The sequence below is a fragment of the Octopus sinensis genome, linkage group LG4, assembly GCF_006345805.1.
Source record: "Octopus sinensis linkage group LG4, ASM634580v1, whole genome shotgun sequence".
NCBI classification, from domain to species: Eukaryota; Metazoa; Mollusca; class Cephalopoda; order Octopoda; family Octopodidae; genus Octopus; species Octopus sinensis.
The window spans coordinates 124,252,818-124,278,436 of NC_043000.1; the positions used below are offsets into that span (position 1 = coordinate 124,252,818).

General features: G+C 34.8%; 1 protein-coding gene across 2 annotated transcripts in view; it reads right to left on the reverse strand.

Moving 5' to 3' along the window:
- The window catches only part of LOC115211132 (son of sevenless homolog 2), a 117,194-nt gene that overhangs the window by 21,290 nt on the left and 70,285 nt on the right, over positions 1–25,619 (reverse strand). For both annotated transcript variants that reach the window (XM_029780077.2, XM_029780078.2), the window contains 8 exons: positions 18,068–18,151; positions 12,052–12,132; positions 7,053–7,250; positions 5,997–6,137; positions 4,500–4,607; positions 3,898–3,996; positions 1,742–1,869; positions 128–258 (listed from right to left, as the gene is read on the reverse strand). In XM_029780077.2, coding sequence (XP_029635937.1) covers positions 128–258; positions 1,742–1,869; positions 3,898–3,996; positions 4,500–4,607; positions 5,997–6,137; positions 7,053–7,250; positions 12,052–12,132; positions 18,068–18,151 — 970 coding nt within the window. The remainder of the gene's footprint in view (positions 1–127; positions 259–1,741; positions 1,870–3,897; positions 3,997–4,499; positions 4,608–5,996; positions 6,138–7,052; positions 7,251–12,051; positions 12,133–18,067; positions 18,152–25,619) is intronic.

Sequence of the window (25,619 nt, forward strand, 5' to 3'; positions counted from 1 at the left end):
GCTGTTTGTAACATTTTGATTGCTTGCAGTTTGATAAAAGCTTAATTAGAAGAAGTAGAATAAACATATTTTAATTAGGAGCTTGCATGTGTGAAAGCAATTTAGAAGAGTATTTTTGAATACATACCCATAATAAATTCATTGCAACTTTGCCAAATGTCCTTGCCTTCCCAACCATCAATACTTTTCTGAAGTTCATTCATTTTGGCCAATGCTGCCTGTCGTCCACTTTGACCTTGTAATCGTAATGAGGTTTCCCTAAAAATAACGAAAATGACAAAAGACATCCATGAGACATTGTTTTGACCTAATCATGCATTATCTCATAACTCTGAGATTTTGATGATGTGATTGTTCATTTTTTTAGAATGGCACTGTAGGATAGGAGAGAGAGGCAAGATCAAGCTGTTTCAACATAAGACAGATAGAATGTTTGGGCTGGATATGGTCAGTTTAAATGCTAAAGAATTTAATGCAGGAGTTAAAGTTTCACTAAGTTTGAAAATATTAATATTTAAATATATTCCAACACAGATTCAACTCTTCAATTAGGAAGAATGTGATGAATCTTGACAGAATGCTTTTTTGGGAGAACAGAGTCATGCTCTGTTGCAAGTATTCAAACTAGGTCTCTTCTCCAAAGGTAACTCTTCCATGGCATCTCTTCCTCTGCCAAAGTGATTAAAAAAATTTTTATAACCTAACATTATTTATACTTTTACTTTTTTTTAATCACAAGATTACATCTAAAATAGTGACAGTATTGCTTAATAAACACCATCATCATTTAATATCCACTTTCCATGCTAGCATGGGTTGGTCTAACAGGTGCTGACAAATCAGAAGACTGCACCAAATTCTACGATCTGCTTTGGCATAGTTTCTTTGGCAGGATACCCTTCCAGCCATTTTACAAGATGTAGTGGGTGCTTTTTTGCTTCTTAAGTGGCACCAACACTTCAGATAAATAATCAAATTATTAAAAAAAATCCAACTAAAATAATTAACATAATCTTCAAAGAGACACAGATAAATTCATTGACTACTGGTTTAAAAGAATTTGAATGAGTGCTGCGACCAGTTCTATCCCTGGTCAATAAGAATGGATTCCTTGAATAAAAGGAAATGTATAAGAATATTGATAATTAGTTGTAAAGCTAGGAAATGGTATTTTAGCAACTTCAAGAATCCAACAAAAGAGTTTCCCAATTAGACACATAACTGCAGCCCTCAAACACATTAAACAAATGTCATAAGTTTTGTGATGAGATGTTATAAATCCTAAATCATAGAAAATATAACCAGCATAAACCAAACAGTCCTTTTGTACAACATGAACCAGATTGCAATAGTCTAAGCAAAAGAAATTATTTGTTGAAAGAAGCAGTTATAAAGATAAATCATAACTGACATGCTGAATTTGCAGACCCATCAATAAGTATTCAAATAATGCCTTAAATAAGCTGTCTGTTGTGCCAATTAGTCCAGCTCTTTATGATCAAAATCAGCTGTTAATGAGTAAATCAAATCAACTTCTAACAACTCCCGTCAAGTGGTTGAACTTAACACTGCATGTCAATTAAAAATGAATTCCTTTAATTGTTACTGTTTCTGATAAAAATCGAACCACTCCAGCCTTTAGTACATTTTGTAGCTCACAGCTACACTGGGCCACTGAGAGTTAAGTGTCCTGTTACAGACAATGTAGACATTGTATTAAGAGTTATAGAAAAATACTCACCATGGCCGTCGTTTGCCAAGATTATTTCCAAACTTCTTTTCTACAGATGTTTTTAAATTAACCATTAAACCAATTGCTTGTCCCAAGAATTCTTTATCTTCATCATTAGGGCTTGTGTCTTGCAGCATCTAGAAGCAGTAAATTGAACCAATATTAAAGCAAATTTAAATAAAGCTCTTAGATATGCTTTTCCTGTATTATCAAATGAAGTTACGTTTTAATATTTGAATACATTAACTCTGAAAACTAATTTTGTTTTTCTACGAGATTGCAACCAGACTAACAGTTTAGCTTATAGAAGCTGAAAATGGTCAGTCAGCTTTGAAATGTTATCAAAAATGCACAAAACAAAAGTGCTAAGTGAATATACCAAAAAACTGAATTTTTAAATACTCCAGTTGTACATATATGAATAATCCTTTTAAACAATATGGATAAAAGCACATATAGTTGCAAATATTCTGAATAATAATATATATTCCTTTCTTTTATTTGGTTCAGTCATTTGACTGCGGCCATGCTAGAGCACCACCTTTAATCAAACAAATCGATCCCCCCATATCTTTGTAAGCCTAATACTTATTCTATCAGTCTCTTTTGCTAGACTGCTAAGTTATCGGGATGTAAACATACCAACATCAGTTGTCAAGTGATGGTGTGGGGGACAAACACAGACACACCAACACATATATATATACACCAGGCTTCTTTCAGTTTCTATCAACCAAATACACTCACAAGGCTTTGGTCAGCCTGAGGCTATAGCAGAAGATACCTGCCTAAGGCACCACACAGTGGGACTGAACCCAGAATCATGTGGCTGGTAAGCAAGGTACTTACCACACAGCCACTCCTATTATTATTTCAACAAATATAGCTCCATAAATGAATTAGACATCAACACAATCTACTACTATTTTATGTTAAATACACAGTAGTCAACACTAATATCTGAAGGCACATGGCACAGTGGTTAGAGTTTTGGGCTCATAATCACAAAGTAGTGAGTTTGATTCCCAGATCAGGCTATGTGTTGTGTTCTTGAGCAAGTCACTTCATTTCACACTGCTCCAGTTCACTCAGCTGTGGACATGAGTTGCAATGTCCCTGGTGCCAAGCTATCAGCTTTTGCCTTTTCCTTGGTTAACATCAGTGGCGTGAAGAAGGGAGGCTGGTATGCATGGGCAACTGCTTGTCTTCCATAAACAAACTTGCCCAGACTTGTACCTCAGAGGGGAACTTTCTAGGTGCAATCCCATGGTCATTCGTGACTGAAGGGAGTCTTTACTCTAGAGTATTAATATGGTAGTAATACAGCTTACATATATAGTATAGTAATGTTTAACATAATATAGTACAGAAGTGTTTAATATAATATGGTAAATTTATTATTTTTTTATATGTAAACTACTAGTATTATCAATAAAATATTTTTAGTATAACTAAATATGTTGACAGAGATATAAGTTAATATATGAGGGTTTTTTTTTTTTTACAATGAAGTTTGTTCCTTTTAACCTGTTTGAGAGCAACCTGCTTGAACAACCCTTTGTTCTATGATATGAAGTTCTTGTTTTAAGGTGACCCAAAAGAAACTCTTCAAAATTTCACATGAATTTATATGTTCCAAAAGCCAGCTTAATTAGTAATGACAAAGTTATTTCACTAAATTTTTCATTATTTTTTAAAATTAATTGAAACAAAACAAGTGTATTTGAACAAAAATATGGTAACAAAAGGATTGAAGTCTATTCTAGTTTTGTTGTTCACTAAATACTTCATGAAATAAATCTAACTTTAAAATATTTTGCCACTTTCTGCCAACAAAGTGAATCATTATAATAGTGGTGCTGTTTCAGTTTCCAATACCTCAGCTTGATTAAATTCAGTCATTACGTTAATGTTATTTTATTCATTAACATTAACCAATTAATTATCAGAACTTTTCTTGAGATTTTCTTCACAGAAAGTATAGAAATACCTACTCATGTACTTTTGTTTTTTTCAATTCAGCAGATATTTCTAACCTTTAAGCTATGATATATTTTAGAATATTTTGGAGAACAACTTGAATATCAAATGGTAAACTATCTGTAAACAACAAGAATTCTTTTTACAAACTCAAAAACCATGAAAAGAAAAAAAAACTCACTCACCTTCATAACATCAAAATAATGCAGCAGGTGATAAATTGGTCCAAGCAGCAGTTTTGGAAGTACATATTTGACAGCATCTTTGAAATTGTAAGTGTAAGTCTACAAAGTAAAAAAAAAAATAGTTAATATGTTTTTATATTTTATCTTCCAGACAACAGAGTTGTTTATTATTTAGTTGTGCTAGGGGCATGTAAAAGGGCACCATTCGAGCGTGGTCATTGCCAGTGCTGCCTGAGTGGCCCTCGTGTCAGTGGCATGTAAAAAGCACCCACTACACTCTTGGAGTGGTTGACGTTAGGAAGTGCTGCCTGGCTGGTTCCCATGCCAGTGGCACATAAAAAGCACCATTCAAGCGTGGTTGATGCCAGTACTGTCTGACTGGCCCTCGTGCCGGTGGCATGTAAAAAGCACCCACTACACTCTCGGAGTGGTTGGCGTTAGGAAGGGTATCCAGCTATAGAAACTTTGCCAGATCAGATTAGAGCTTGGTGCAGCCTTCTGGCTTGCCAGCCCTCAGTCAAACTGTCCAACTCATGCCAGCATGGAAAGTGGACATTAAACAATGATGGTGATGATGATGTTAGAAAATGTTAAGAACTCACATGATAGTCTATAGTTTCTGTCAACTGTAAAAGTGTATCATGAAGCTCCTTTCCAACAGATGAAACCATATCTGACATATACTTTTCATAAACAAAGAATTCTTCTTCCTAAAATATAAATAAAAATGTACTTGTAGGCAAACATACATACATACGAACATACAGACGTGTGTGTCTGTGTTAACATACACACACATACATAAGTTGGCATATGGATATATAATGTATAGTGCAAAGATAGCATATATCCAGGGAAACAACATTCTTCAATAAAACGAAGTTTACATATATGCACATATAGTCTTCTGCATGTGATAGTCACTGGATTGCAGCCAAGCTGGAGCACTGCTTTGATGGATTTAGTCAATCAGATCAAGCCTAGTACTTATTTTTAAATCTGATACTTATTCTATCTTTCTCTTTTTGCCAAACTGCTAAGTTACAGTGACGTAAACAAATCAACATCATGTCATAACTATTTCCATATATTATGCGATTTGATCTGAGACCATGTCTTGATATTCAAAACAATTACAGATACATATTAGCCCTTCAAAAACACACAATGACTTAATTAACTTCATTTAAATATTTGGTATAAAATTCATCACACAAACTGTGACTGGGTCATTGACACAGTTCCACACTGTGTGTGTGTGAGAGAGAGAGGGAAGGCATGAGGTCTAGTGGTTAGAGTATTGCACTCATGATCGTTAGATCATGGGTTCCATTCTCACACTGGGCAGTGCATTGCATTCTTGAGCTAAACGCTTCATTTCATGTTGTTCAGTCAACTCAGCTGTAAATGGGTAACTGTGAATGAATAACCTTCTGATCAGTGGAGTGTTGGCCTGTTCGCTTCACCAGTGACATGGTGTCATTTGAAAGCTAAAACAACAAAGTGCACCGTGACTAGTGATGTATAACAACATCAAATAGTTTGGTTGATACCATGACATATACACTCACACATACACAATGAGATTTCCTCAATTTCTACCAAATTCCTTTACAAGGCATTGGTCTGTCTAACATACTAAGAGAGGACACTTGCCCAAGGTGCCATGTAGTAAGACTGAAACTGAAGCCTTTTGGTTGCAAAGTGAACTTTTTAACCACAGAGCCATGTCTGCATTTATATATATATATATATATATATATATATATACATATATATATCAGGAGAAAATACAAAATTTCAAACTGAGTATTTTACTCAATTATCTGTATTTATTTGAAATACAAATTTTAGGATTTTTCTTGTTTAAATTTTGGAAGTTTATTTACAGAAAACTGCTTCAAAATATTGAGGAATTAAAACTAATTTTTTAAAAATATCATTCTCGCCAAAGTAATCAATTTAATAGAGACCTGAAACTAATCCCTTATACCTCTAATAGTTTTATAAAAATTTTTTTCATACAATGCAGTTATATAAATGCAAAAAAAAAAAAAAAAAATTAAATTAAATTAAAACATCATATATGTATTCCTTACTTCAGCCATTTCTACAAATGGTATTCCTGCTGTTGGTGCTTCATTTTCTTCGGCTATTTCCATTTGGTCTTCAATTGAACTAAGTAGGTTAGCGCTGCATTCCATTATATCTTTTATATTACTAAACAATACTTCCATTTTCTATGAAATAAAACAAAAATACATAAATATATATATAAAGGGAAAGTTTACGAAAATAAACAAAAGACGAAGGCAGGTGGAGTACAAACAAACAAATGTATTAGTATAGCGCTCAGGAATAGAAATAGAAAAAGTCTTTTACGTTTCGAGCCTATGCTCTTCGACAGAAAGATACACAGAAAGAAACAAGGAGAGAAAGAAATGCGTGTAGGAGCTAACGATCTATCATGGCGTTCTGACAATTAATTTGCATTATTCAAAGACAAATGCATTACTTTTAACAATTATTTAGTCATAATTTAAGACGCCAAAGACTGAGAACATACTTAAATATTTTTTGGAGCAAATAATTATTAAAAGTTCATGTTTTTTGATAAAATATTTTGGAAATTGTGTATGTCTAAATGCATTTTGTGTCAAAATATTGAAATATTATTTCATACATATATATATATATATATTACAGCTTTCTCTTGATTTAGCGCTGTAGAAAGGAAAATCTTTGCAAAGTTACAATTTTCCGACAAATTCCATTGGTTTGGTCATCATGTTAAAAAAAACACTTAATCCAAACAATATTTGGAATTCCAAAATTTTATCCTAATTATACCTAAAAAAAAAAAATGCAGAGAACTGAAGCATATTTATTTGTGTTTCAAACATAATTAGCGCCATTATAGAATGAAACTTAATGGATATACCCAAGTTGTTGGCACATGGCATGAGAATCATTCAGATGGGTCTGTTAGTTATTTCTTAGTGGTTGTGAAACTAATGCCAAAAATGCAATTTATCTAAGTTTCACTATTCTGTGAAATTAAAACAACTATATATGTATATATATTATTTGGTAAATAGATTTTTTTTTTAATGTTCATACTGTGTTGGTGCATTAATAAAATAAATACCTCTTACTTTTGCTTGAAGAACCTTCTCAAATGGTGCAGCAAATACTTTTATGATCATGTTTAAATCTCGAAGATACTGGTTCTCTTCAAGGATAAAATCTTTAACAATCTCTTCATAAGACAATGAATCTCGTCGAACTGGCTCTTCTTCAAGCATTAAAGATGGGTTATCATCATCATCAGGAAAGAAAAGGTTCATGAGACCCTATAAAATATATCACAAAAGAATGACTTACAAAAATCTTACAAGAAAAAGCAGTGCAATACAAAGTTCAATTAAGCAAAGACTAGATTTTTCTAGTCAATAGACATTTTTGTGTGTTGTGGGTGTAGGATTGGAGAAAGGGGATGTATCCATGGTTTGCAGGCCCTTCAAGACAAGTTGGGTTTATGTTGTTAATGTTTCAAGTTGGTGGGTGTAGAAAAGAAGATATATGCAGTAAGCTGAAGTTCTTCTGAAGAGGACCTGAGGTGGGATCAAGATTGGGGTAATAAAATGGGTGACAAGAGGAGTAAAGATGAGTGGATTTGAGAGTGCTCTGAGGGGCAGAAGCCACTGTAAAACAGTAGAGATGGGAGAGAAATCGAAGGCAGCAAGCTTATGGGCCAGAGATTGGGAGTGTACCAGCCAGTTGTGTAACCTTTCTTTTGATGTGATGTGTGTGTGTGGCAGTAATATTATTTCATATGCAGGAGCAGTACTCTGTTGTGGGTACCATTTGAATTGTGTAGAGAATAATCTTACACCTTATGTCATTAACGCCATCACCATCAGTTTATATCCCCTTTTCAAAGCTGGCAAGCAAAAACCAATGAACCAGAGAGCTGCACTGAACTCCAATGCCTGTTTTGGCATGGTTTCTATGGCTGGATGCTCTTCTTAACATCAACCACTTGACAGAATGTACTGAGTGCTTTTTCATGGCACCAGCACTGGTGAGGTCACCAGAAAACTTGCAAGAGAAGCTCAGCTCCCCCAACTGAGTGGGGTACTGATGGACATGGAAGTATGATAGAGGGACAGAAATAGGCATCTTGCTGAAGAGGTGAATTCAAAGCTTTCTCAACTGGAGAGAGAGATGGTGAGGCCATATCCTCAAGGTACAAGGTGAATATGAGAGAGAGAATAGGGATTGAGGAACAGAAGGAATGGGTGGGTAGGTAAGTGTACTAGAGTGTGAAAAGAGCAACAGATGATTAGAGAAGGGCACTGAAGTGGACACAGTGAATAACAGCTTGGAGGAGGGGAAGTGAAGGGAGTAGGAGAGGACCAGGAAGGAACAAGTCAGTAATAAATGAATAGTTGTGGATGACTTGCTAGTAAATGAAGAAAATGAGGCACTACCAAGTCAGCTATCATCACACACACACAAAAAAGAAGGAAATGATAAAGACAAATTATCAAAATAAAGCTGATAGTAACAAGCCCTAAATCTACATTAGAAAGTTGGCAAAACAGAAGCCTTCCAGTAAAATAGAAACATTAAAAAACAATAAACGCAAAACATCCAAATACAATTTCACTATGGAATGTCTATGAAATCTATGCTGAATAAGATACCATGTTGTTTACAAAATTCTGACCTTATTAAGTAATAATCGTTAGTGACATGGGCGCAAGACCAGAAATTTTGAAGAATGGGATTAGTTGATTAAATCTACCCCAGCCTCAAGTTGATTGGCCTCATGAGATTTGAACTCAGAATGTATAGAGCTGGAACAAATATTGTAAGGTATTTTGTTTGACATTCTAATGATTCTGCCAATCTGCAATCCTTATAAAGTATAGGTCTTCTGGTATTGGTGGTATTATTATTATTATTATTATTATATTATATTATTATTATTATTATTATTATTATAATAATAATAATAATAATAATAATAATAATAATAATAATAATAATAATAATAATAATAATAAGAAGAAGAAGAAGAAGAAGAAGAAGACGACGACGACGACGACGATATCATCATCATCATTTAACATCTGTTTTCTATGTTGGTATGGGTTGGGTCTTTTGACAGGAGCTGGCAAGGCTAGGAGTCACTCCAGGTTCCGTAATCTGTTTTCAGCACAGTTTCAACAGCTGGATGCCCTTCCTAATACCAACCACTTTACAGAGTGTATTGGGTGCTTTTTAAATGGCACCAGCACCAGTGCCATTTATGTGGTACCAGCACCAGTGCTTTTTATGTGGTACCAACACCAGTCTTTTCACAAATTAAAGAAAGTACTTGAATGTATTTTATGATAGCATTTTTAATACATTCTAGTTATATTATGTTAGTAAATTTATTTCCAATAAATAATCTAAGTGATGTCATGATTGTTTATGCTATACTTGTCAGGCATTTCGATGCATACTACGGTAGATAACTGACAGAGTTTTGCTATTATTTCATGTGAAGTAGACAAAATTTTAATAACCAAGACTGTGTTGCCCAAGAGGGTACTTAACAGTATCATTCCATTGGCTACTAGAGTGGTTGTTAAAAAAACTGTTGGTGCAATAAACTCTCAGCAATAAGTGACAGATTCCAACGCCTTTGTGGCTTACTACAATAACAATCTTATCATCAAGTAGAAAGCTTTAAAACTTTAGTAGATGGCATGTGATGGTTTTCATTCACTGCATATTAAAAACATGCTAAATACACATTCAACTGTCTTTTAAAAAATACGTTATATCAAAACCAACACTTGTAAACTTCTGTTGTAAAATATTTGTTTAAATTTTGGCATAAGGCCAGCAAGTTTGGAGGAGGAACAAAGTCGATTACACCGAATCCAGTATTCGACTGGTACTTAGTTTATTGACCCCCCCACCACCACCAAAGGATGAAAGGCAAAGCCAGCTTCAGCAGCATTTGAACTCAGAACGTAAGGATGGACGAAATACTGTTTAGCATTTTGCTCAGTCTGCTAATGATTCTGCCAGCTTTGTGTTGTGAAATATTGCCAAGAAGCAGCAAAAACCCACATCTCTCATCATCATCCTTCCACTGCCTTCCCATTTGGTACCACTCCCTAGCCACTCCCCCAGCTGAGATGCTTTTGCAACATTCACACTCTACTTGTCCCCTTCCCCTACCTCAATGGTATCCTCCAGCTTCTCTAGCTCCTCAACACCTTTTCTCATTTTCCTCCTATCCCCATGACCACCCAACACCTCTTTTCTTTAATGACTCTCAGGATTCCACCCAAAACTATTGTTCCCTTCCTTCTCCTTTCCCTCACCTTTTGTCCATACTTGCCCTAAAAGTGTAGGATAGCCCTAAGCCTTGCCCCTACACAACCTGCCCTTTCCGCGTTGTACCTTTCTTTCTCAATAACCCCACTAATCCCTTACCTTTCATCTGTTCTCTGCCATACTCCTTCCCAACAATTAGTGCCTACTCTACTACTCCTACACTCCCCACTACTCTTCTATTGCAATTATAAATCTGTTCTTTTCAATTTACTCATCCTCTCATCACCACCACCACCATCTATAATCATCACACACACTCTCTCTTCTCAGTTACAGGGGCTATTTTAGGCCCTTAGCTTTGCAAGTGATGAGGTGATCTTAACTTGTGCTGGTGCCATGAAAAAAGTATCCAGCATACTTCGTAAAGTGGTTGGCATTAGGCAGGGCATCGAGATGTAGAAATCATGCAAAAGAAGACATGGGTGCAGAACGCAATTCTCCAAACTGTCAGATTCTCTCAAACCGTCCAGCCTATAGCAGCATAAAAGTGGATGTTGAATAATGATGATGTAGTTGATGACAATGTCAACAATGATGAAAAGCTTTACAGTCTGCATCTACAATGGAAATTCTGGAGGTTCTTATACACTGACACAAACAGTTTAGTATATCTATAAAGATGGCGAGCTGGCAGAAACATTAGCATGCCGGGCAAAATGCTTAGCAGTATTTCGTCTGTCGTTACGTTCTGAGTTCAAATTCTGCTGAGGTCGATTTTGCCTTTCATCCTTTCGGGGGTCTATAAATTAAGTACCAGTTACGCACTGGGGTCGATGTAATCAACTTAATCCCTTTGTCTGTCCTTGTTTGTCCCCTCTATGTTTAGTCCCTTGTGGGCAATAAAGAAATAACAAACAGTTTAGTATATCTCAAATTGTTTCTGCCTAGCAATATCCACAATTTATTTTCCCATAGCACGTGCCATTCATTCTTATTATACATGCACAATCAGCTAAAACCATGTGAAGAGGATACTATGAATACCAACAGAACAGGCATGTACTGCCTAATCAGAGTATGAAATATAATTGCAATAATAAAACACTGATAGATTCTTGAAGCTACAACATAATGCATGATTAATATAAAACAGTGAGAATAAATAAGCATTATTTCTGAGAGAATAATGCGAATGCTAATGAGTTGAGTGATTAAATGACTTTACTACTATCAACAACATCTTTATGACTCCCTTGCAAGAAACAAAATTAAGACACAAATATTCTACCAAAATTTTATTTTATTTTTTTTTAAAGACAGATACATAATGTATCAGTTTCCACTGCCAAACTACTAAATTATGGGGGACATAAACAAACCAAAACAAGTTGCCAAGTCATGGAGAGAACAAACAAAGACACTAATAATAATAATAATAATTTTTAAATCTATTATCCAAAATCAAATATAAATGGGAATAACAAATTATTTTTGAAATTAATTTAGAAATATTATAAAAATCATAAAAATTTCCTAAGAGACACAATGAATGGATTAGCTGTGAGTGTCAATTAGAAATCAAATAACTGGAACATTCTTTTTTTTTCTACAGTATAAAATATGGCTGCTTTTCAATAATCAAAAGCTAACAGTTTAACAAAATCAAATTGCAGTTAAATATTTTAAGTGAAATCTAAATTAACTAATTTCCTCTCTTCCTTATTAAATATGTTATGCTATGCTAATTTGCTTCCCACTCATCCTTGAAACTTCTCTCTTTTTTTTTTTTTTTTTTTTAATAAACAAACCTACCTTGTCGGCATTCATGGCAACATTAATATCTTGCTGTGTGACACAAACATGTTTGATGTTTTTAACATAGTTGTCAGTCAGCTGCAACAAAAACAAAAAAAAAAAAATTTAATTAAAATAAAATAAATCAAACGAATAAGTTGAATATGAACAAATAAATTGAAAAATTAGCTTGCATTTACATTGAATTTCAGTAACAATTAACATCTGTGAAATGTGTAACAAGATTAGGAATGTGTCGGTTTCCCCCACCACCCCAAAGTCTAGAACATCAAACAGTGACATTATGAATGTTCCTAAATACTGTGCACTGTGAAAAATTTCATGCTTCCAACGGACATTTTTATTAATACGCCTTTCCTACCCAACAGAAATCCTTGCAAGTATTGCTATATACTTTATCTTTTACGCGTTTCAGTTATTGGACTGAGGCCATGCTGGGGGGCAACATCCTGAAGAGTTTAGTCAAACAAATCAACCCCAGTGTTAATTTTTTTTAAAGTCTGGTATTTATTCTATTGGGCAATTTTGCCAAACTATTAAGTTATGGGGACATAAACAAACCAACACCAGTTGTCAAGCAGTGGTGGGAGACAAACCCAACATACACACACACACACACACACATACATAGATAAGGAAATAATTTTATTCTCAAACACAGGATAATGCTAACAATATAGCCTGAACAGGATAAACTATCCATATTTTGCAGAAAAATCTGTCGGCAGCCAGCCATGAGACTCAAAATCACATCCCTGTTCTTTATCATTAAGCTAAACTGCCCAGGGGAAAATTCTTCAGCAATTTTAGGATACATAAATCTAGCCTTATAAGACACTATCGTATGTTTATATATATATAAAACAACCTGTGCTGGTATTATATAAAAAGCACCCTTGCTGGTGTCATATAAAAAGTACTCATGCTGATGCTATGCAAAAAGCACCCGTGGTGGTGCCACGTATAAAACACTGATGCTGGTACCACATAAAAAACATCCAGTACAGATTAAGTGGTTGGCATTAGGAAGGGCATCCAGACATAGAAACATATCAAAACAACAATTGGAGCCTGGTACAGCTCTCTGGCTTGCCAGTTTCTGTCAAACTGTCCAACCCATGCCAGCATGGAAATCAAATGATGACGATGATGCTTCCATACAGTTTCTTTGTACCAAATTTACACATTGGTTGGTCCAGGACCATAGTAAAAGGCACTTGTCCAAGGTGCCATGCAAGAAGAAAATGAAGAGGCAAAGTAAACTCACTTTAACATAACCCAAGATCTTCATAATTTAGACATATACTCAAAAGTTACACATTAATAAAGTAAGATCTTGTGTAACTTCAGAATGAACTTAACTTCCCATAATGTAGTTCTAAATTTGGATGAAAATATGCAGATTTCAATTTCCTAGCAGCAGCAGTGTCATCACCGTTTTTGCATGTTTTACCCTACGCTGGCACGAGTCACATAAAACTCAAGGCAAATTTTCTACAGTCAGATGCTCTTCCTGTCACTTACTAACCCTTACATGTTTTCCCAGGGAGATACTTTCCTTCCATTGGTCCTTATATGTCGAAAGCTGAAGCTGCAGGACTTCTGTTTACTGGGGAATGTAAACAAAGATAAGCAAATCACATACAAAATTCTCATGTAGGTTTTATAATAACCTGCTTAAGCAGGTTTCTTCATTGTCTGAAGTTGATTAATGTATGTGATTACTCAATGTAATCATACCGATGCCAGGCAGTTCAAATGGGGAAAGAATATTAATATTTGTGAAATACTTTTCCCATCAATACATGATGGTCATTCCTGTTGAATTTAATATATGGATGTTTAAAGGAAAGGATAAAAAAAAATTTTAAATGAACAAATGAGGCAATAAATTTCTTTCCCAAGATGTTACACTTTTACTTGTTTCAGTCATTTGACTGTAGCCATGCCGAAGCACTGCCTTTAGTCGAGCAAATCGACCAGCAGGACTTATTCTTTGCAAGCCTAGTACTTATTCTATTGGTCTCTTTTGCCGAACCGCTAAGTTACGGGGACGTAAACACACCAGTATCGGTTGTCAAGCGATGTTGGGGGGACAAACACAGATACACAAACATACACACAGACACACACACATATATATAGATACATATATACGACAGGCTTTTTTCAGTTTCCGTCTACCAAATCCACTCACAAGGCTTTGGTCGGCCCGAGGCTACAGTAGAAGACACTTGCCCAAGGTGCCACGCAGTGGAACAACCCGGAACCATGTTGTTGGTAAGCAAGCTACTTACCACACAGCCACTCCTACGCCTATATCCCTACAGCTGTAGGGATACCAATGTCTATATTCATAGTACAGTGCCAAAAAACAATCTTACAGCAGCTTATCATCACTCATTGGTAACTTATGTTCATTACAAAATCCAATATCTCAATCCCTTATTGCAACTGGTCCTTCACATTAGCTGTCCTCTCAAACATTTTCCTCCTACTTACTTCTACCAGAGAGTATAACCACACATAATGCAAATTGTTAGAAAATAATTAATATAGCTCATCATCATTGTTTTTATATCCACTTTCCATGCTTGCATTGGTCTGATGGAATTTTGTGGAGACAGATTTTCTACAACTGGATACCCTTCCTGACATCAACCTTCATCTGTTTCCACATAAGGTAATATTACCCCATGACCAGACATGCTTTCATGGAAGATTGGGAATGAAGGACACCACTTGCACAATGGTAACATTTGTTTTTTTACAACTTCATGCAATGTTAAAACAAGGAAACACACACACACACACACACACACCCTAAAGGAAAAGGAAAACAAAATCAAGGCAGGGTCAGTATCTCAGGTAGTTTAGAATATTTAATTAGAGTAAAGGTGAATAAAAAAAAAAGGAGTAGAATGCCCCCTTTGTTGTGGCAAGACAACTGCTTCTGTCTCTCTGGCTATTTGTCACACTCTAACCTTTCATCCTCTGACACAAGTTCCCCTCCTCAAATGCCATGCCTTTCTCAAAATTCCTTGTCTTGTGAGTTACTTGGTTATCCTGCCAGTGTTGGTGCCACGTTAAAAGCATCCAGTCCACACTGTAACATGGTTGGCATTTTGAAGGGCATCCAGCAGTAAAAATCATGCCAAAACTAACCTCACCTGTGCTAGTGCCACATAAAAAAGCACTGAGTCCACTCTTCAGAGTGGTTGGTGTTAGGAAGGGCATCCAGCCATAAAATCCCTGCCAAAACAGACACAGTAGCCTGGGGTAGTTTTTCTACCTGGCCGGCTCCTGTCACCCGTCCTACCCATGCATGCAGGGAAGATGGATGTTAAATGATGATGATGATATATATATATATATATATAGGCTTCTTTTAGTTTCCATCAACCAAATCCATTCACAAAGTTTTGGTCAGCTCAAGGTTATAGAAGACACTTGCCCAAAATGCCATCCAGTGGGGCTGAACCCAAAACCACGTGGTTGGGAAGCAAACTTTTTGTCCCTTCACGTAAAATATAGCCCAAAAACATATCCAGAAGGCAATCTTCTTGGACTCGGACAGAGAGAAAGCTCTCAGTCTAGGTAGACAACATTTGTAAATCTGGTGTAAACAGTAAACACACTTGTCCTCTTTTATTTTCAGCAATTCAAACAAATATAAAATGGAAAAGATTTTAACATGAGAAACCTGCTTCTCTATATTTCCCATGATATTGTGACTGTGAATTAATGACTGTATACCCTTCCTTTTGCCAACCAATATGACATCATAGCTGTTTGTTTTAGATAAACCAAAACACCAACTATAATGAACATGTTTTTATGCTAATATAACACATGTCTGGCCAACATGAAACAATAATCATTATACAAATAATAAGAAAAGGAAAGAAAATTATAAAATGAGAAAATGGAAGAGAAATAATACTTTCTCCTTTCTACTATAGGCACAAGGCCTCAAATTTTGGAGAAGGTGGCTAGTTGATTACATTGATCTCAGTACTTGGCTGATACTTGTATCTTGTTGATGTTAATATCAGTTGCTGGCTATTTTGAATTCATTAAGGTCTTCTGAGGACAAAGATGATGTAATGAACATGCAGATGAAGAGATGAAATACATTGCTTAATAAATTAGTGTTGATATCAGGAAGCATATTTGATGGAGATAATAATCAATGTATGTGCAATACAATATAAAGTTAACTGTTATAAAATGTTTATACCCAACTTTTGGATTGAGATGAAAGTACTTTTAATTGAGGATACAGCTTCACTGTGCAATTAATTTTGTGCTTATTTGTGCAACAAGACAGAATACAACCATTAAAAGATAAATGAATTGAATCTCTAAAAGACATATCTTGAGACTCAAGATTTAGAAATATAGAAGAATGTTATATAATTAATGAATAAAGGTCAGGGAATAACACTATTCTGGATTATGTAACTGAATATTTTTATATTAAGAGAGAAAGTGTTTCTGAAATAGCTCAAAATGGCAAGAGATATAATGTGAAATGGCGGCGTGCTGGCAGAAACATTAGTACGCCAGGTGAAATGCTTAGCGGTATTTTGTTTGCTGTTGCGTTCTGGGTTCAAATTCCGCCGAGGTCGACTTTGCCTTTCATCCTTTCGGGGTCGATAAATTAAGTAGCAGTTACACACTGGGGTCAATGTAATCGACTTAATCCCTTTGTCTATCCTTGTTTGTCCCCTCTATGTTTAGCCCCTTGTGGGCAATAAAAAAATAAGAGATATAATGTTAAACATTAATAACTACAATAGGCACAAGCATAGCTGGGTGGTTAAGAAGCTTGTTTCCTAGCTATGTGGTCTTCGGTTCAGTCATACAGCACAGCACCTTGGGCAAGTGTCTCTTACTAGTCCTGGGCTGATCAAGCCTAGAGATTGGAACTGAAAGAGGCTTGCGTATGTGTGTGTGTGTGTGCATGCTGGGGGCATGCACACCCTTGTCTAAACATTACCATCATCATCATCATCGTTTAACATCCGCTTTCCATGCTACAATGGGTTGGACGATTTTGACTGAGGACTGGCGAACCAGATGGCTGCAATCTTGATCTGGCAGAGTTTCTACAGCTGGATGCCCTTCCTAATGCCAACCACTCTGTGAGTGTAGTGGGTGCTTTTTACGTGCCACCGGCATGGGGGCCAGTCAGGCGGTACTGGCAACGACCTCGCTTGAATCTTTTTACACATGCCACCGGCACAGGTGCCAGTAAGGCGACGCTGGTAATGAGTATCATCGTCATATAAGTGATGTTGTTTGTTTCCAGTCTCTTGTGGAAAACATGTCTCGCCTTGGGAAAATATTACTTTCCTAGAAAACAGGTTAGCGTTAGTGACAGGAAGGGAATCCAGCTGTAGAAAATCTGCCTTGCAAAATTCTGTTTAAGCCTTGCAAGCATGGAAAATTGAATGTTAAATGATGGTGATGATGATCTTAAAACTTTAAATCACATTATTTGGGGAGATATATATGTGATTTGAATAAAACTAAAGCTAAGAGTTACAGAAAAAATAGTATTGAACTAGGTGCAAAATATAGAGTAAGTTTATTGGAATTAAATAGAAAACTAAAAGAATAAACCAGTGAAAGCTAAAAATAAATTATGCTAAGTGGTGAATTGGATATAAATTAATGGTTTTAAAAAGTATGTTTTTGTTTTTTTTCTGCACAATTAAATGTAAGAATAAAACTGCCACATTTAATTATGAAACTATAGATTAAAGACTTTTGTGGCAGGTAATAAAATGTGTGAAAATCATTCTATCCAGTAGTTGTTTTGTAAATGAGATAAAAACAAAACAAAAATTTGTAGTGTTAATTTCAAACTGCAAAATAAGCAGTAGTTAAATTGCAGCTATCTTGTGCATAAATATCATATCAGAAGGTTGTAGCAACCAAAGAAATAGCAGTAAAACTATAATAGCAGGACAGAGAACAATAAATCTAAAGAAAAATATTGTGTTACCTTAAGTATGTCAGCAGCAATATATTCAAGAACAGCAACTATATATAAAGAGACTTGGTAATCTACCTTGTAACGGAAAACCTCCTGAAAATATCAAAAAGAAACGTTAATTAATGAGGGGGAAAAAAGCACATTAAAAAAAAATATAATACTTAAATTTGTCATTTATTTAAGTCTGTAAAGAATAAGAATAAATTTCCTGTGCAATGAAGAGTTCCATGTTATTAAAGATTCTGTAGTCTGCAAACAATGAAGAAAAGGTTGTAAAACAAGGTCAACAAAGACAAAGATAGAGAATATATGCTAGAAACATAATATGAATCTGCAGACAGGGGCCCTCAACTTGTGTACAATAGATCAACATGATAAAAATTTTCAATTACAAAAAGTATTTCTATAGAGCTACAAGCTTAAACATAACAATGATAAAACACTAGCTATTTTTATAAATTTATTTAAATGTCATTTAACTGTAATGCCATTTTTGGCATTAATTTATTCAATTTCCTACTTGAATAAAAAACAGAAGCATGTATTGTTGTGCTGCATTTTCATAACAATTACAAGCCAGATTAGATAATTCAGTCCATATTCTAATGGTACCATCAGAATAATGTCATGGATTTGAATCAATTGTACAGAATTATATTTCTAGATATTAGTTATGTCCAACACTATGTTAATAAAGTTTGAAGGCTTAACAATAAAGCTCTTGACAGTCAAAAAAGATCATTGTCTTCTCCTTATCACTAACGCTTGTGGTCATTCTTTCATGGGCTTGCAGCATAGTTTGTCCATTATTTTCATTTGCTGAAATTTTATATCTTAAATCTGCTGAAAGTTTTATTCTATTTCACTTATCTATTTTGTTGTTGTTGTTGAGAATATTCTAACAGGAAGGAAAAATACAGAATATTTAGTATATACAAACATATCTCTTTCTATTAACAGAAAGATGTATAACTTTAGATAGCTAAATATATCTTTCTTCTCAATTAATAAATATAATACAAAAATGTATGACATGCACTTTGGAAAAGATATTCATTTCTATGCCGACTATATTATACTATCACAGTAAAGTACAACTAGTTATTGTTCCACTAGATACATAGCAAACTATGTCTAATTTAGGTTATTTGTTTATAAATTCCAAATTATTTTTTCCTCAACCAGTTTTTTGTTTTTCTCCAAAACCTTGTTCACAATTTAACTATTACAACAAAACAAAGGATGTCAGTGTAGTCTACTCAGCAATGCAGACTCCGTGCCATCATCTATTAGTGAAATGAAGCTAGTAAGTCAATAACTTACATAGTTTTGCTATAAGCACTACTTCCACTTTTCACATTTTTATGACTTTGTAAACTAAACAAATTTGCAAACTAAAATCAAGAAATTTTCAAGTGTTAAAATTGATAAAATAAAAATCCCCCCCCCCCCAAAAAAAATAAGGGGAAAGAAACAGCTGGCAAAAATATCAACAAAAATGATCTTTATAAACAGGAAGGGTGATCACGAATGAATAGTTTATAAAAATTAAATAATATAAGATCAAAATCTCATTTGATGTTTTTACACAAAATTCAGTATAGGTTGTGAAATAAAGTATCTTTTCTTTAAATATCAACATGGGGCTATCAACTTCGATAATAATAATAATAATTTCCAACTATTTTTCATGCTAATCATAGTAGAATGGTGCTGTATAATAGAAATAAGAAAAGTTTAACACCTTAGATGGTTACTGGATATAACAAACAATGTGTTGAGGTATCAAAGAATAATCCACCCACCAAAAGATGGTATTCAGACCTGGAATATGACAGCCAGTAAAGCAACCTTTTATAACACTAGTTTAAAATTTTGACACAAGGATGGCAGGTTCAGTCAATTACAATGGCCACCAGTGCTCAACTGGTACTTATTTTATCAACCCTGAAAGGCAAAGTTGACCTTGGCAGAATTTGAACTCAGAGCGTAAGAACGGACAAAATGCCACTAAGCATTTTGCCCAGCGTGCTAGCCATTCTGCCAGCTTGCTGCCTTAATAATCCTTTCTACTAAAGGCACAATGCCTGAAATTTGGGGGGAGGGGACTAGTTGATTATATTGACCCCCCAGTGTTTCACTGGTACTTAATTTATTGAATCCAAAAGGATGAAAGGCAAAGTTGACCTTGGCAGCATTTGAACTCAGAATGTAAGGGCAGACAAAATACCACTAAGCATTTTGCCCAGCGTACTAATGATTCTGCCAGCTTGCTGCCCTGAAATCTTTTATAATATCTAACAATCAAATTCTTGTAAGAAAGTCTGTATAAACATAAACCACCCAATATAAAAAGGACAGCAGAGAAGCCAAAAATATTTCACATCCCGCAGATGAGGCTGCAATAGACTGGAAACATTGATAACAATGAATTTGGGAACTTTATTGTTCCAAATGATTTATAAGGATCACTAAGAAGATATGAGTAAACTTCAATGAAAAAAAAAAAAAAAATTAGAACAGAGTTGTGTTTTTAATACCACACAGTGGAAAGAAAAGCTGGTCTCCATGTGTGTGCGTGCAGCCAAAAGAAAATGTGTTATTCAAAATGTAACAAATGGTTTACTGAAACTGTACATTTGAAAATAAAAACCAACAATGGCTATAATATGCCAGATGAATTCAGAACAGATTCTTAGAAGTTAAAAATGGAAAGCAGGCGTTAAATGACGATGATGAAGATGATTAAAATTACAATTAGTACAAGTTTTGTTTTTCTCCTGTAGTTGTTATCATTTATTTTATATAATTTCCTTACATCCTTAATTGATCATTAATTAGAAAGGAATCTGTAATTATAACCAGAGACATTTCTGAGAGACAATCTGCTGCAAGCCAGTGGTCAGTCCTTTGGACAGAACAGAAACCAGTCAGGAAGCAGACAACACAGTAGTGAAAGAATAGTGGATAGAGCCAGGGCTCTAAGAGATAGGATGATATAAAAAGGAGCAATGTTTGGAAGTAAGGCAGGAAGCAAGATATCAGGTTGTCTAACAAGGAGAGAAGTTGAGAGCAGATTTCTTAATATTCTGAGCTATGAAGAAGAGAGGTGTGAGGTGGTTTCAGTCACAAGGCAGTGTGTTGGTATGAATGAGGATATCATTTAGGTGAAGTGGTATGTAATGACATTAGGGTATCTCAGTGATAATGAGCACAAAAAAAAAAAGGATGGAAATGTTAATATGAGTAGGCTGATGATGGACTAGTGGAAGTAAAATGAATGTAGGGGTCAGCAATCATTGTTCATTTTAGAAGCAATGTAAAAGATACAAGTAAGGAAACTAGCACAATCTGTCTCAAATAGCTGGTACCTCAGTGGATATAGGCTATAGCAAGTTACCACTTATATCAGCAACCACTACCATGTATATTACAACTGTTCTCTATCCTCAGCAACAAATCTCTCATCTTCTATCTCTAATAAAACTCTGCTGTTTAAGTCTATATTCCAGCTTCATTGTGTCTGCACTTATGTAACATCTACTCTCTACACCACCCACCTTTCTCACTTGGATATCAACAACAAAGGCTTCTCGTGTAGTCTATCTTCTCCATTCCTCTAAATACATCAGGTATCTCTATCACTCTCTGAACTCCTCCAACCAACAACACTATTTATTTTGTATTGAGGACATCTCTCTCTCTCTCAAGTCATCTGTTTAAGCTGCTTTCCTATGAGTTCCACTCACATTGAAGCAGCTCTGTAGCAACATGCATTGATAGAGCTCTCTCTGAACCACAATCTATTAACTTTGGTGTACCCCAGGGTTCTATTTTGTTTCTCACACTCATCTCTCTGCACATTAACAGCCTATTAATCTATTTCTTGTCACATTCTCATACAGATATTACAACCCTTCACTCCTCCTTGACCTTCAAGCACAAAGGTGTTATCCACAAGCAACCTACACTACCTCCATGAACAGATTGAACCTTGAAAATATCTTTCAATAGCGGACATTCAAACCTTCAACAACATAAAATCACAATTATGGTACATATTGAGTAGACAGTTGTGTCATACCCTCTCTATACAAACAGCACACAATTAACTCTTTAGCATTTAGGTTACTCAGTCAAATGTAATGCTTATTTATTCACATTGTTTAGAATTCATGTATTATCTCATAGCTTCAAGATTTTAATGATGAGATGGTTTATTTTTTGAATGTCATTGTAGGGTAGGTGTGAGATGCCAGATCTGGCCAGTTTGAACATAAAGCATAAAATATTTGGGCTGGATATGGCCTGTTTTAATATTAAAAGATTAAAGCTCTTGAACTCAATGCCAATGTTGTCTCACATTCTCTGATAGTGTCTTGTAATGACTTCCCCACCCCTAACATTGCCAAACCTCAACCCAAAGACTAGGTAACCCCTTCAGAACCAAAAAACATCAGTTGTTGACCCTCTTCAAAGCTCAAGTATAACTGATATTAAAGTGCTCCTACCATATCTACAACAGTGTTGCTATATGGCTGAATGGCAGAGGTCTGTTCACTTATATACTTACAAACTCTTTCTAACTTATTTCCATCTCTTCTAAAGTCAAAACAACAGCTACTACAAATGACCAGTGTCTTTCTAAACTTGCTACTTGCATATCCATTTAAATCAGGACCACTGGAATTCCCTCCCCAATCTATATATATTTTTTTAAATCTGCAGATGTTGACTTCAAGATTAATCACCATTAATCTTACAAGTCTTGGAAGATTAATCTTACCAGTCTTGGGATCATGCATAGACTAGACACAACCTTCCTACTACTCAGACTAATTTGAAAATTAATTTATTATCATAATTAAAAAACAGAAGAATCTTCCTTTAGTAGACTTCTCAAGATGCAAAATAGCTTTGATTTTGGATCTTGAACTGCTTGCAGTTATGTTAGTGAATCAGAAAGTTTGTTCTTGTAGTTTTATTATCTTCAACGTACTTGAGAGTTGTATAAGTATTATACAAATATTATATCTGAATAATTAACCTCAATGATTTATTTTTTAAATATGCTAATGTTTCAAACCTCCTCACATATAATAGTGTACATCCACTTAGTGATTCTCTCAGCACTACTCTAGCAAGAACAGCGCAGTGTACAAATTGTGAATGTCTAACATGACCAAAACATCAGATTTCTTCCTTGTACTTACCAAAATGACTAAAACACTATTAGTCATTGAGCTAATGTTGTCTTTTCCTTACCACATAATTATTCCTTCTTAGCTTTTCGATACTTACAGCAGTAAGTATGTTAGCTTTTACATAGGTATATACGAATTGCTTTGGTCTCGGTTATAAAAATTTTGCAACTATTGAAATACAGGTGAACAAGGATATATCTTGTCTAATACAGCTGTTGCAACACTACTGAACTTGTCTTTATAAAAAATTGTATCAGAAATATCTCTTAACACAATTTTCAAGACCATAGAGTTTGTTTTGCAGTTTTAATTTTATTAAGATTCCAATGTAATATTGGGTTTACTATGTAACTGAAGTGAAGTTGATGGAATTTCATTATCTGCATTTCCTTACAAGCTCATATCTGCAACTTCAACAAGAGGGAAAACTCACAGACCAATAATTCTAATATTTTTTAGTTTAATCTAATTGTTGACATATAGGATTAAAGATTCAGCAAGAATTGGGTTTCAGTTTTGTAATATTTTGTAAAGTCATTTTAACATTTCTTTCTTTTTGAAAATTCATCCTGTCATGTCCAACCAGCCATATTTATTACAAATCCTTGATTATGATCTGTATCTATTAGCTTCAGACATTATGTAAGAGCTGTTTCATATATATATATATATATATATATAATACAATCATAGTTCAACTTTGATCGCTCTGCTCTCACCCACATACACAGCAAAGATATTTGCAGTTTTCTTAAGTTGTAAAAATGTTTGCTTTATATTATTGAAATAAAATCTTTTGACAAAATGCATTAACAAATTTTCTTATTTTCAGCAATCCTATATGTATTTATTAAATATTCAGTAAAATTAAGAAAAAATAAGATGTATGCTTTCATAAAACGTGTGACCTATAAACTAGTTAAATCCAATTTAATTGAAATTGGTCAGTGGTATGGTTTCATAATAAGCAAAAACAAGGCCTGACAGTTCATATAAATAAATAACTATAAATATGTTAAAACAGCAATTGTAAAATTGAGTGGGAAGGTCAACAATTATACAATAAGAAATGCAAACATTTATTGTCACCAGTTATCACCAAGGTCACTTTACTTTTTATTATTTAATGTTGCTGCAGTCTTATCTCTCCAGAAAGGAGGAGTTAAATTTCTAAAAAATCTTTTTATCAGTGATTCTTTTAATTATCAACAAACATTTCAAAGAAACACTTTTCCAAAGGCATTTGCATAAGCATAAAAATGAATGACAAAACAAAATGTGATGCAGATGAATGAGGACAGCTGTATAAAGAAGTGCTGATCGTTAAATGTGGAAGGAGCACATGGAAGAGGGAGACCAAGGAAGCTGCGAGACGAAGTGAAGACTGATCTCAAGGTGTTGAGCCTCTCAGAGATGATGGGGGCCCAAGATGAATGGTGTTATGCTGTGTTTAAGAAGACATGTCCATCTTAGCAGAATTGAGGCTCTGCCAAGTCTTCTGCCACAACTCATCTTTTGTTTTGTTTTCACTTCTCGCTACACTGAACTGATATCCTCTACATCCAACTCATTTCCTATCTCTAACCATCTGTCACACTATTTTCACTTACTGCACTTTCTATTCTATCTCATATTCATGTTGTATCTGGACCTCACTCTCACTTTCCAGGTGGGCAGGCTACGTAGTCACCTCTTCAACAAGACACCCACTCCCCTCCCTCTATCATAAGTTTCTTATTTTGCCAGTATAAACTCTGCTCAGTTGAGGGGTTTTATCTTGTAGGTATTTGGTGGCTCCACTGGTGCTAATGCTACATAAAAAGCACCCAGTACACACTGTTAAATGGCTGGCGTTAGGGAGGGCTTTCAGCTGTAGAAAAACCATCCAACCCTTATCAGCATGGAAAAAGGGCTATGATGTGCTGGGGGGGGGGGTGATTTAAAATATTTTTTTAGTGTAGGGTGATTCAAAATATTTAAAATATTTTATTTCTCTCATGCTAACATATTTATAGATATTTTTTGCAAAATTGTATATCTGCACATGGATTTCAGGTTTCTTTTTACATCCAGTCCCCATGCTTGCACGAGTAAGGTAGTTTTCAAAAATATTTGCTTATTTCTAAATCCATTGGTATAATTGTTTTAGATGTAGAAGCTCTAATCCATGGAATTGGAATGGAATCAGAGTAAAGCTGGGATGAAAAACAATTACAAACACAAAATAATAGTTCTAGTGAGAAATGAACACATCAGACCATGCGATCAAAATCCCAGCATCTTAAACTCATAGCACTAGGCTTCAAAATTTATATCTTAGCTAGCACAGATTAAATCTTCTAGTCAGTGGATACAAG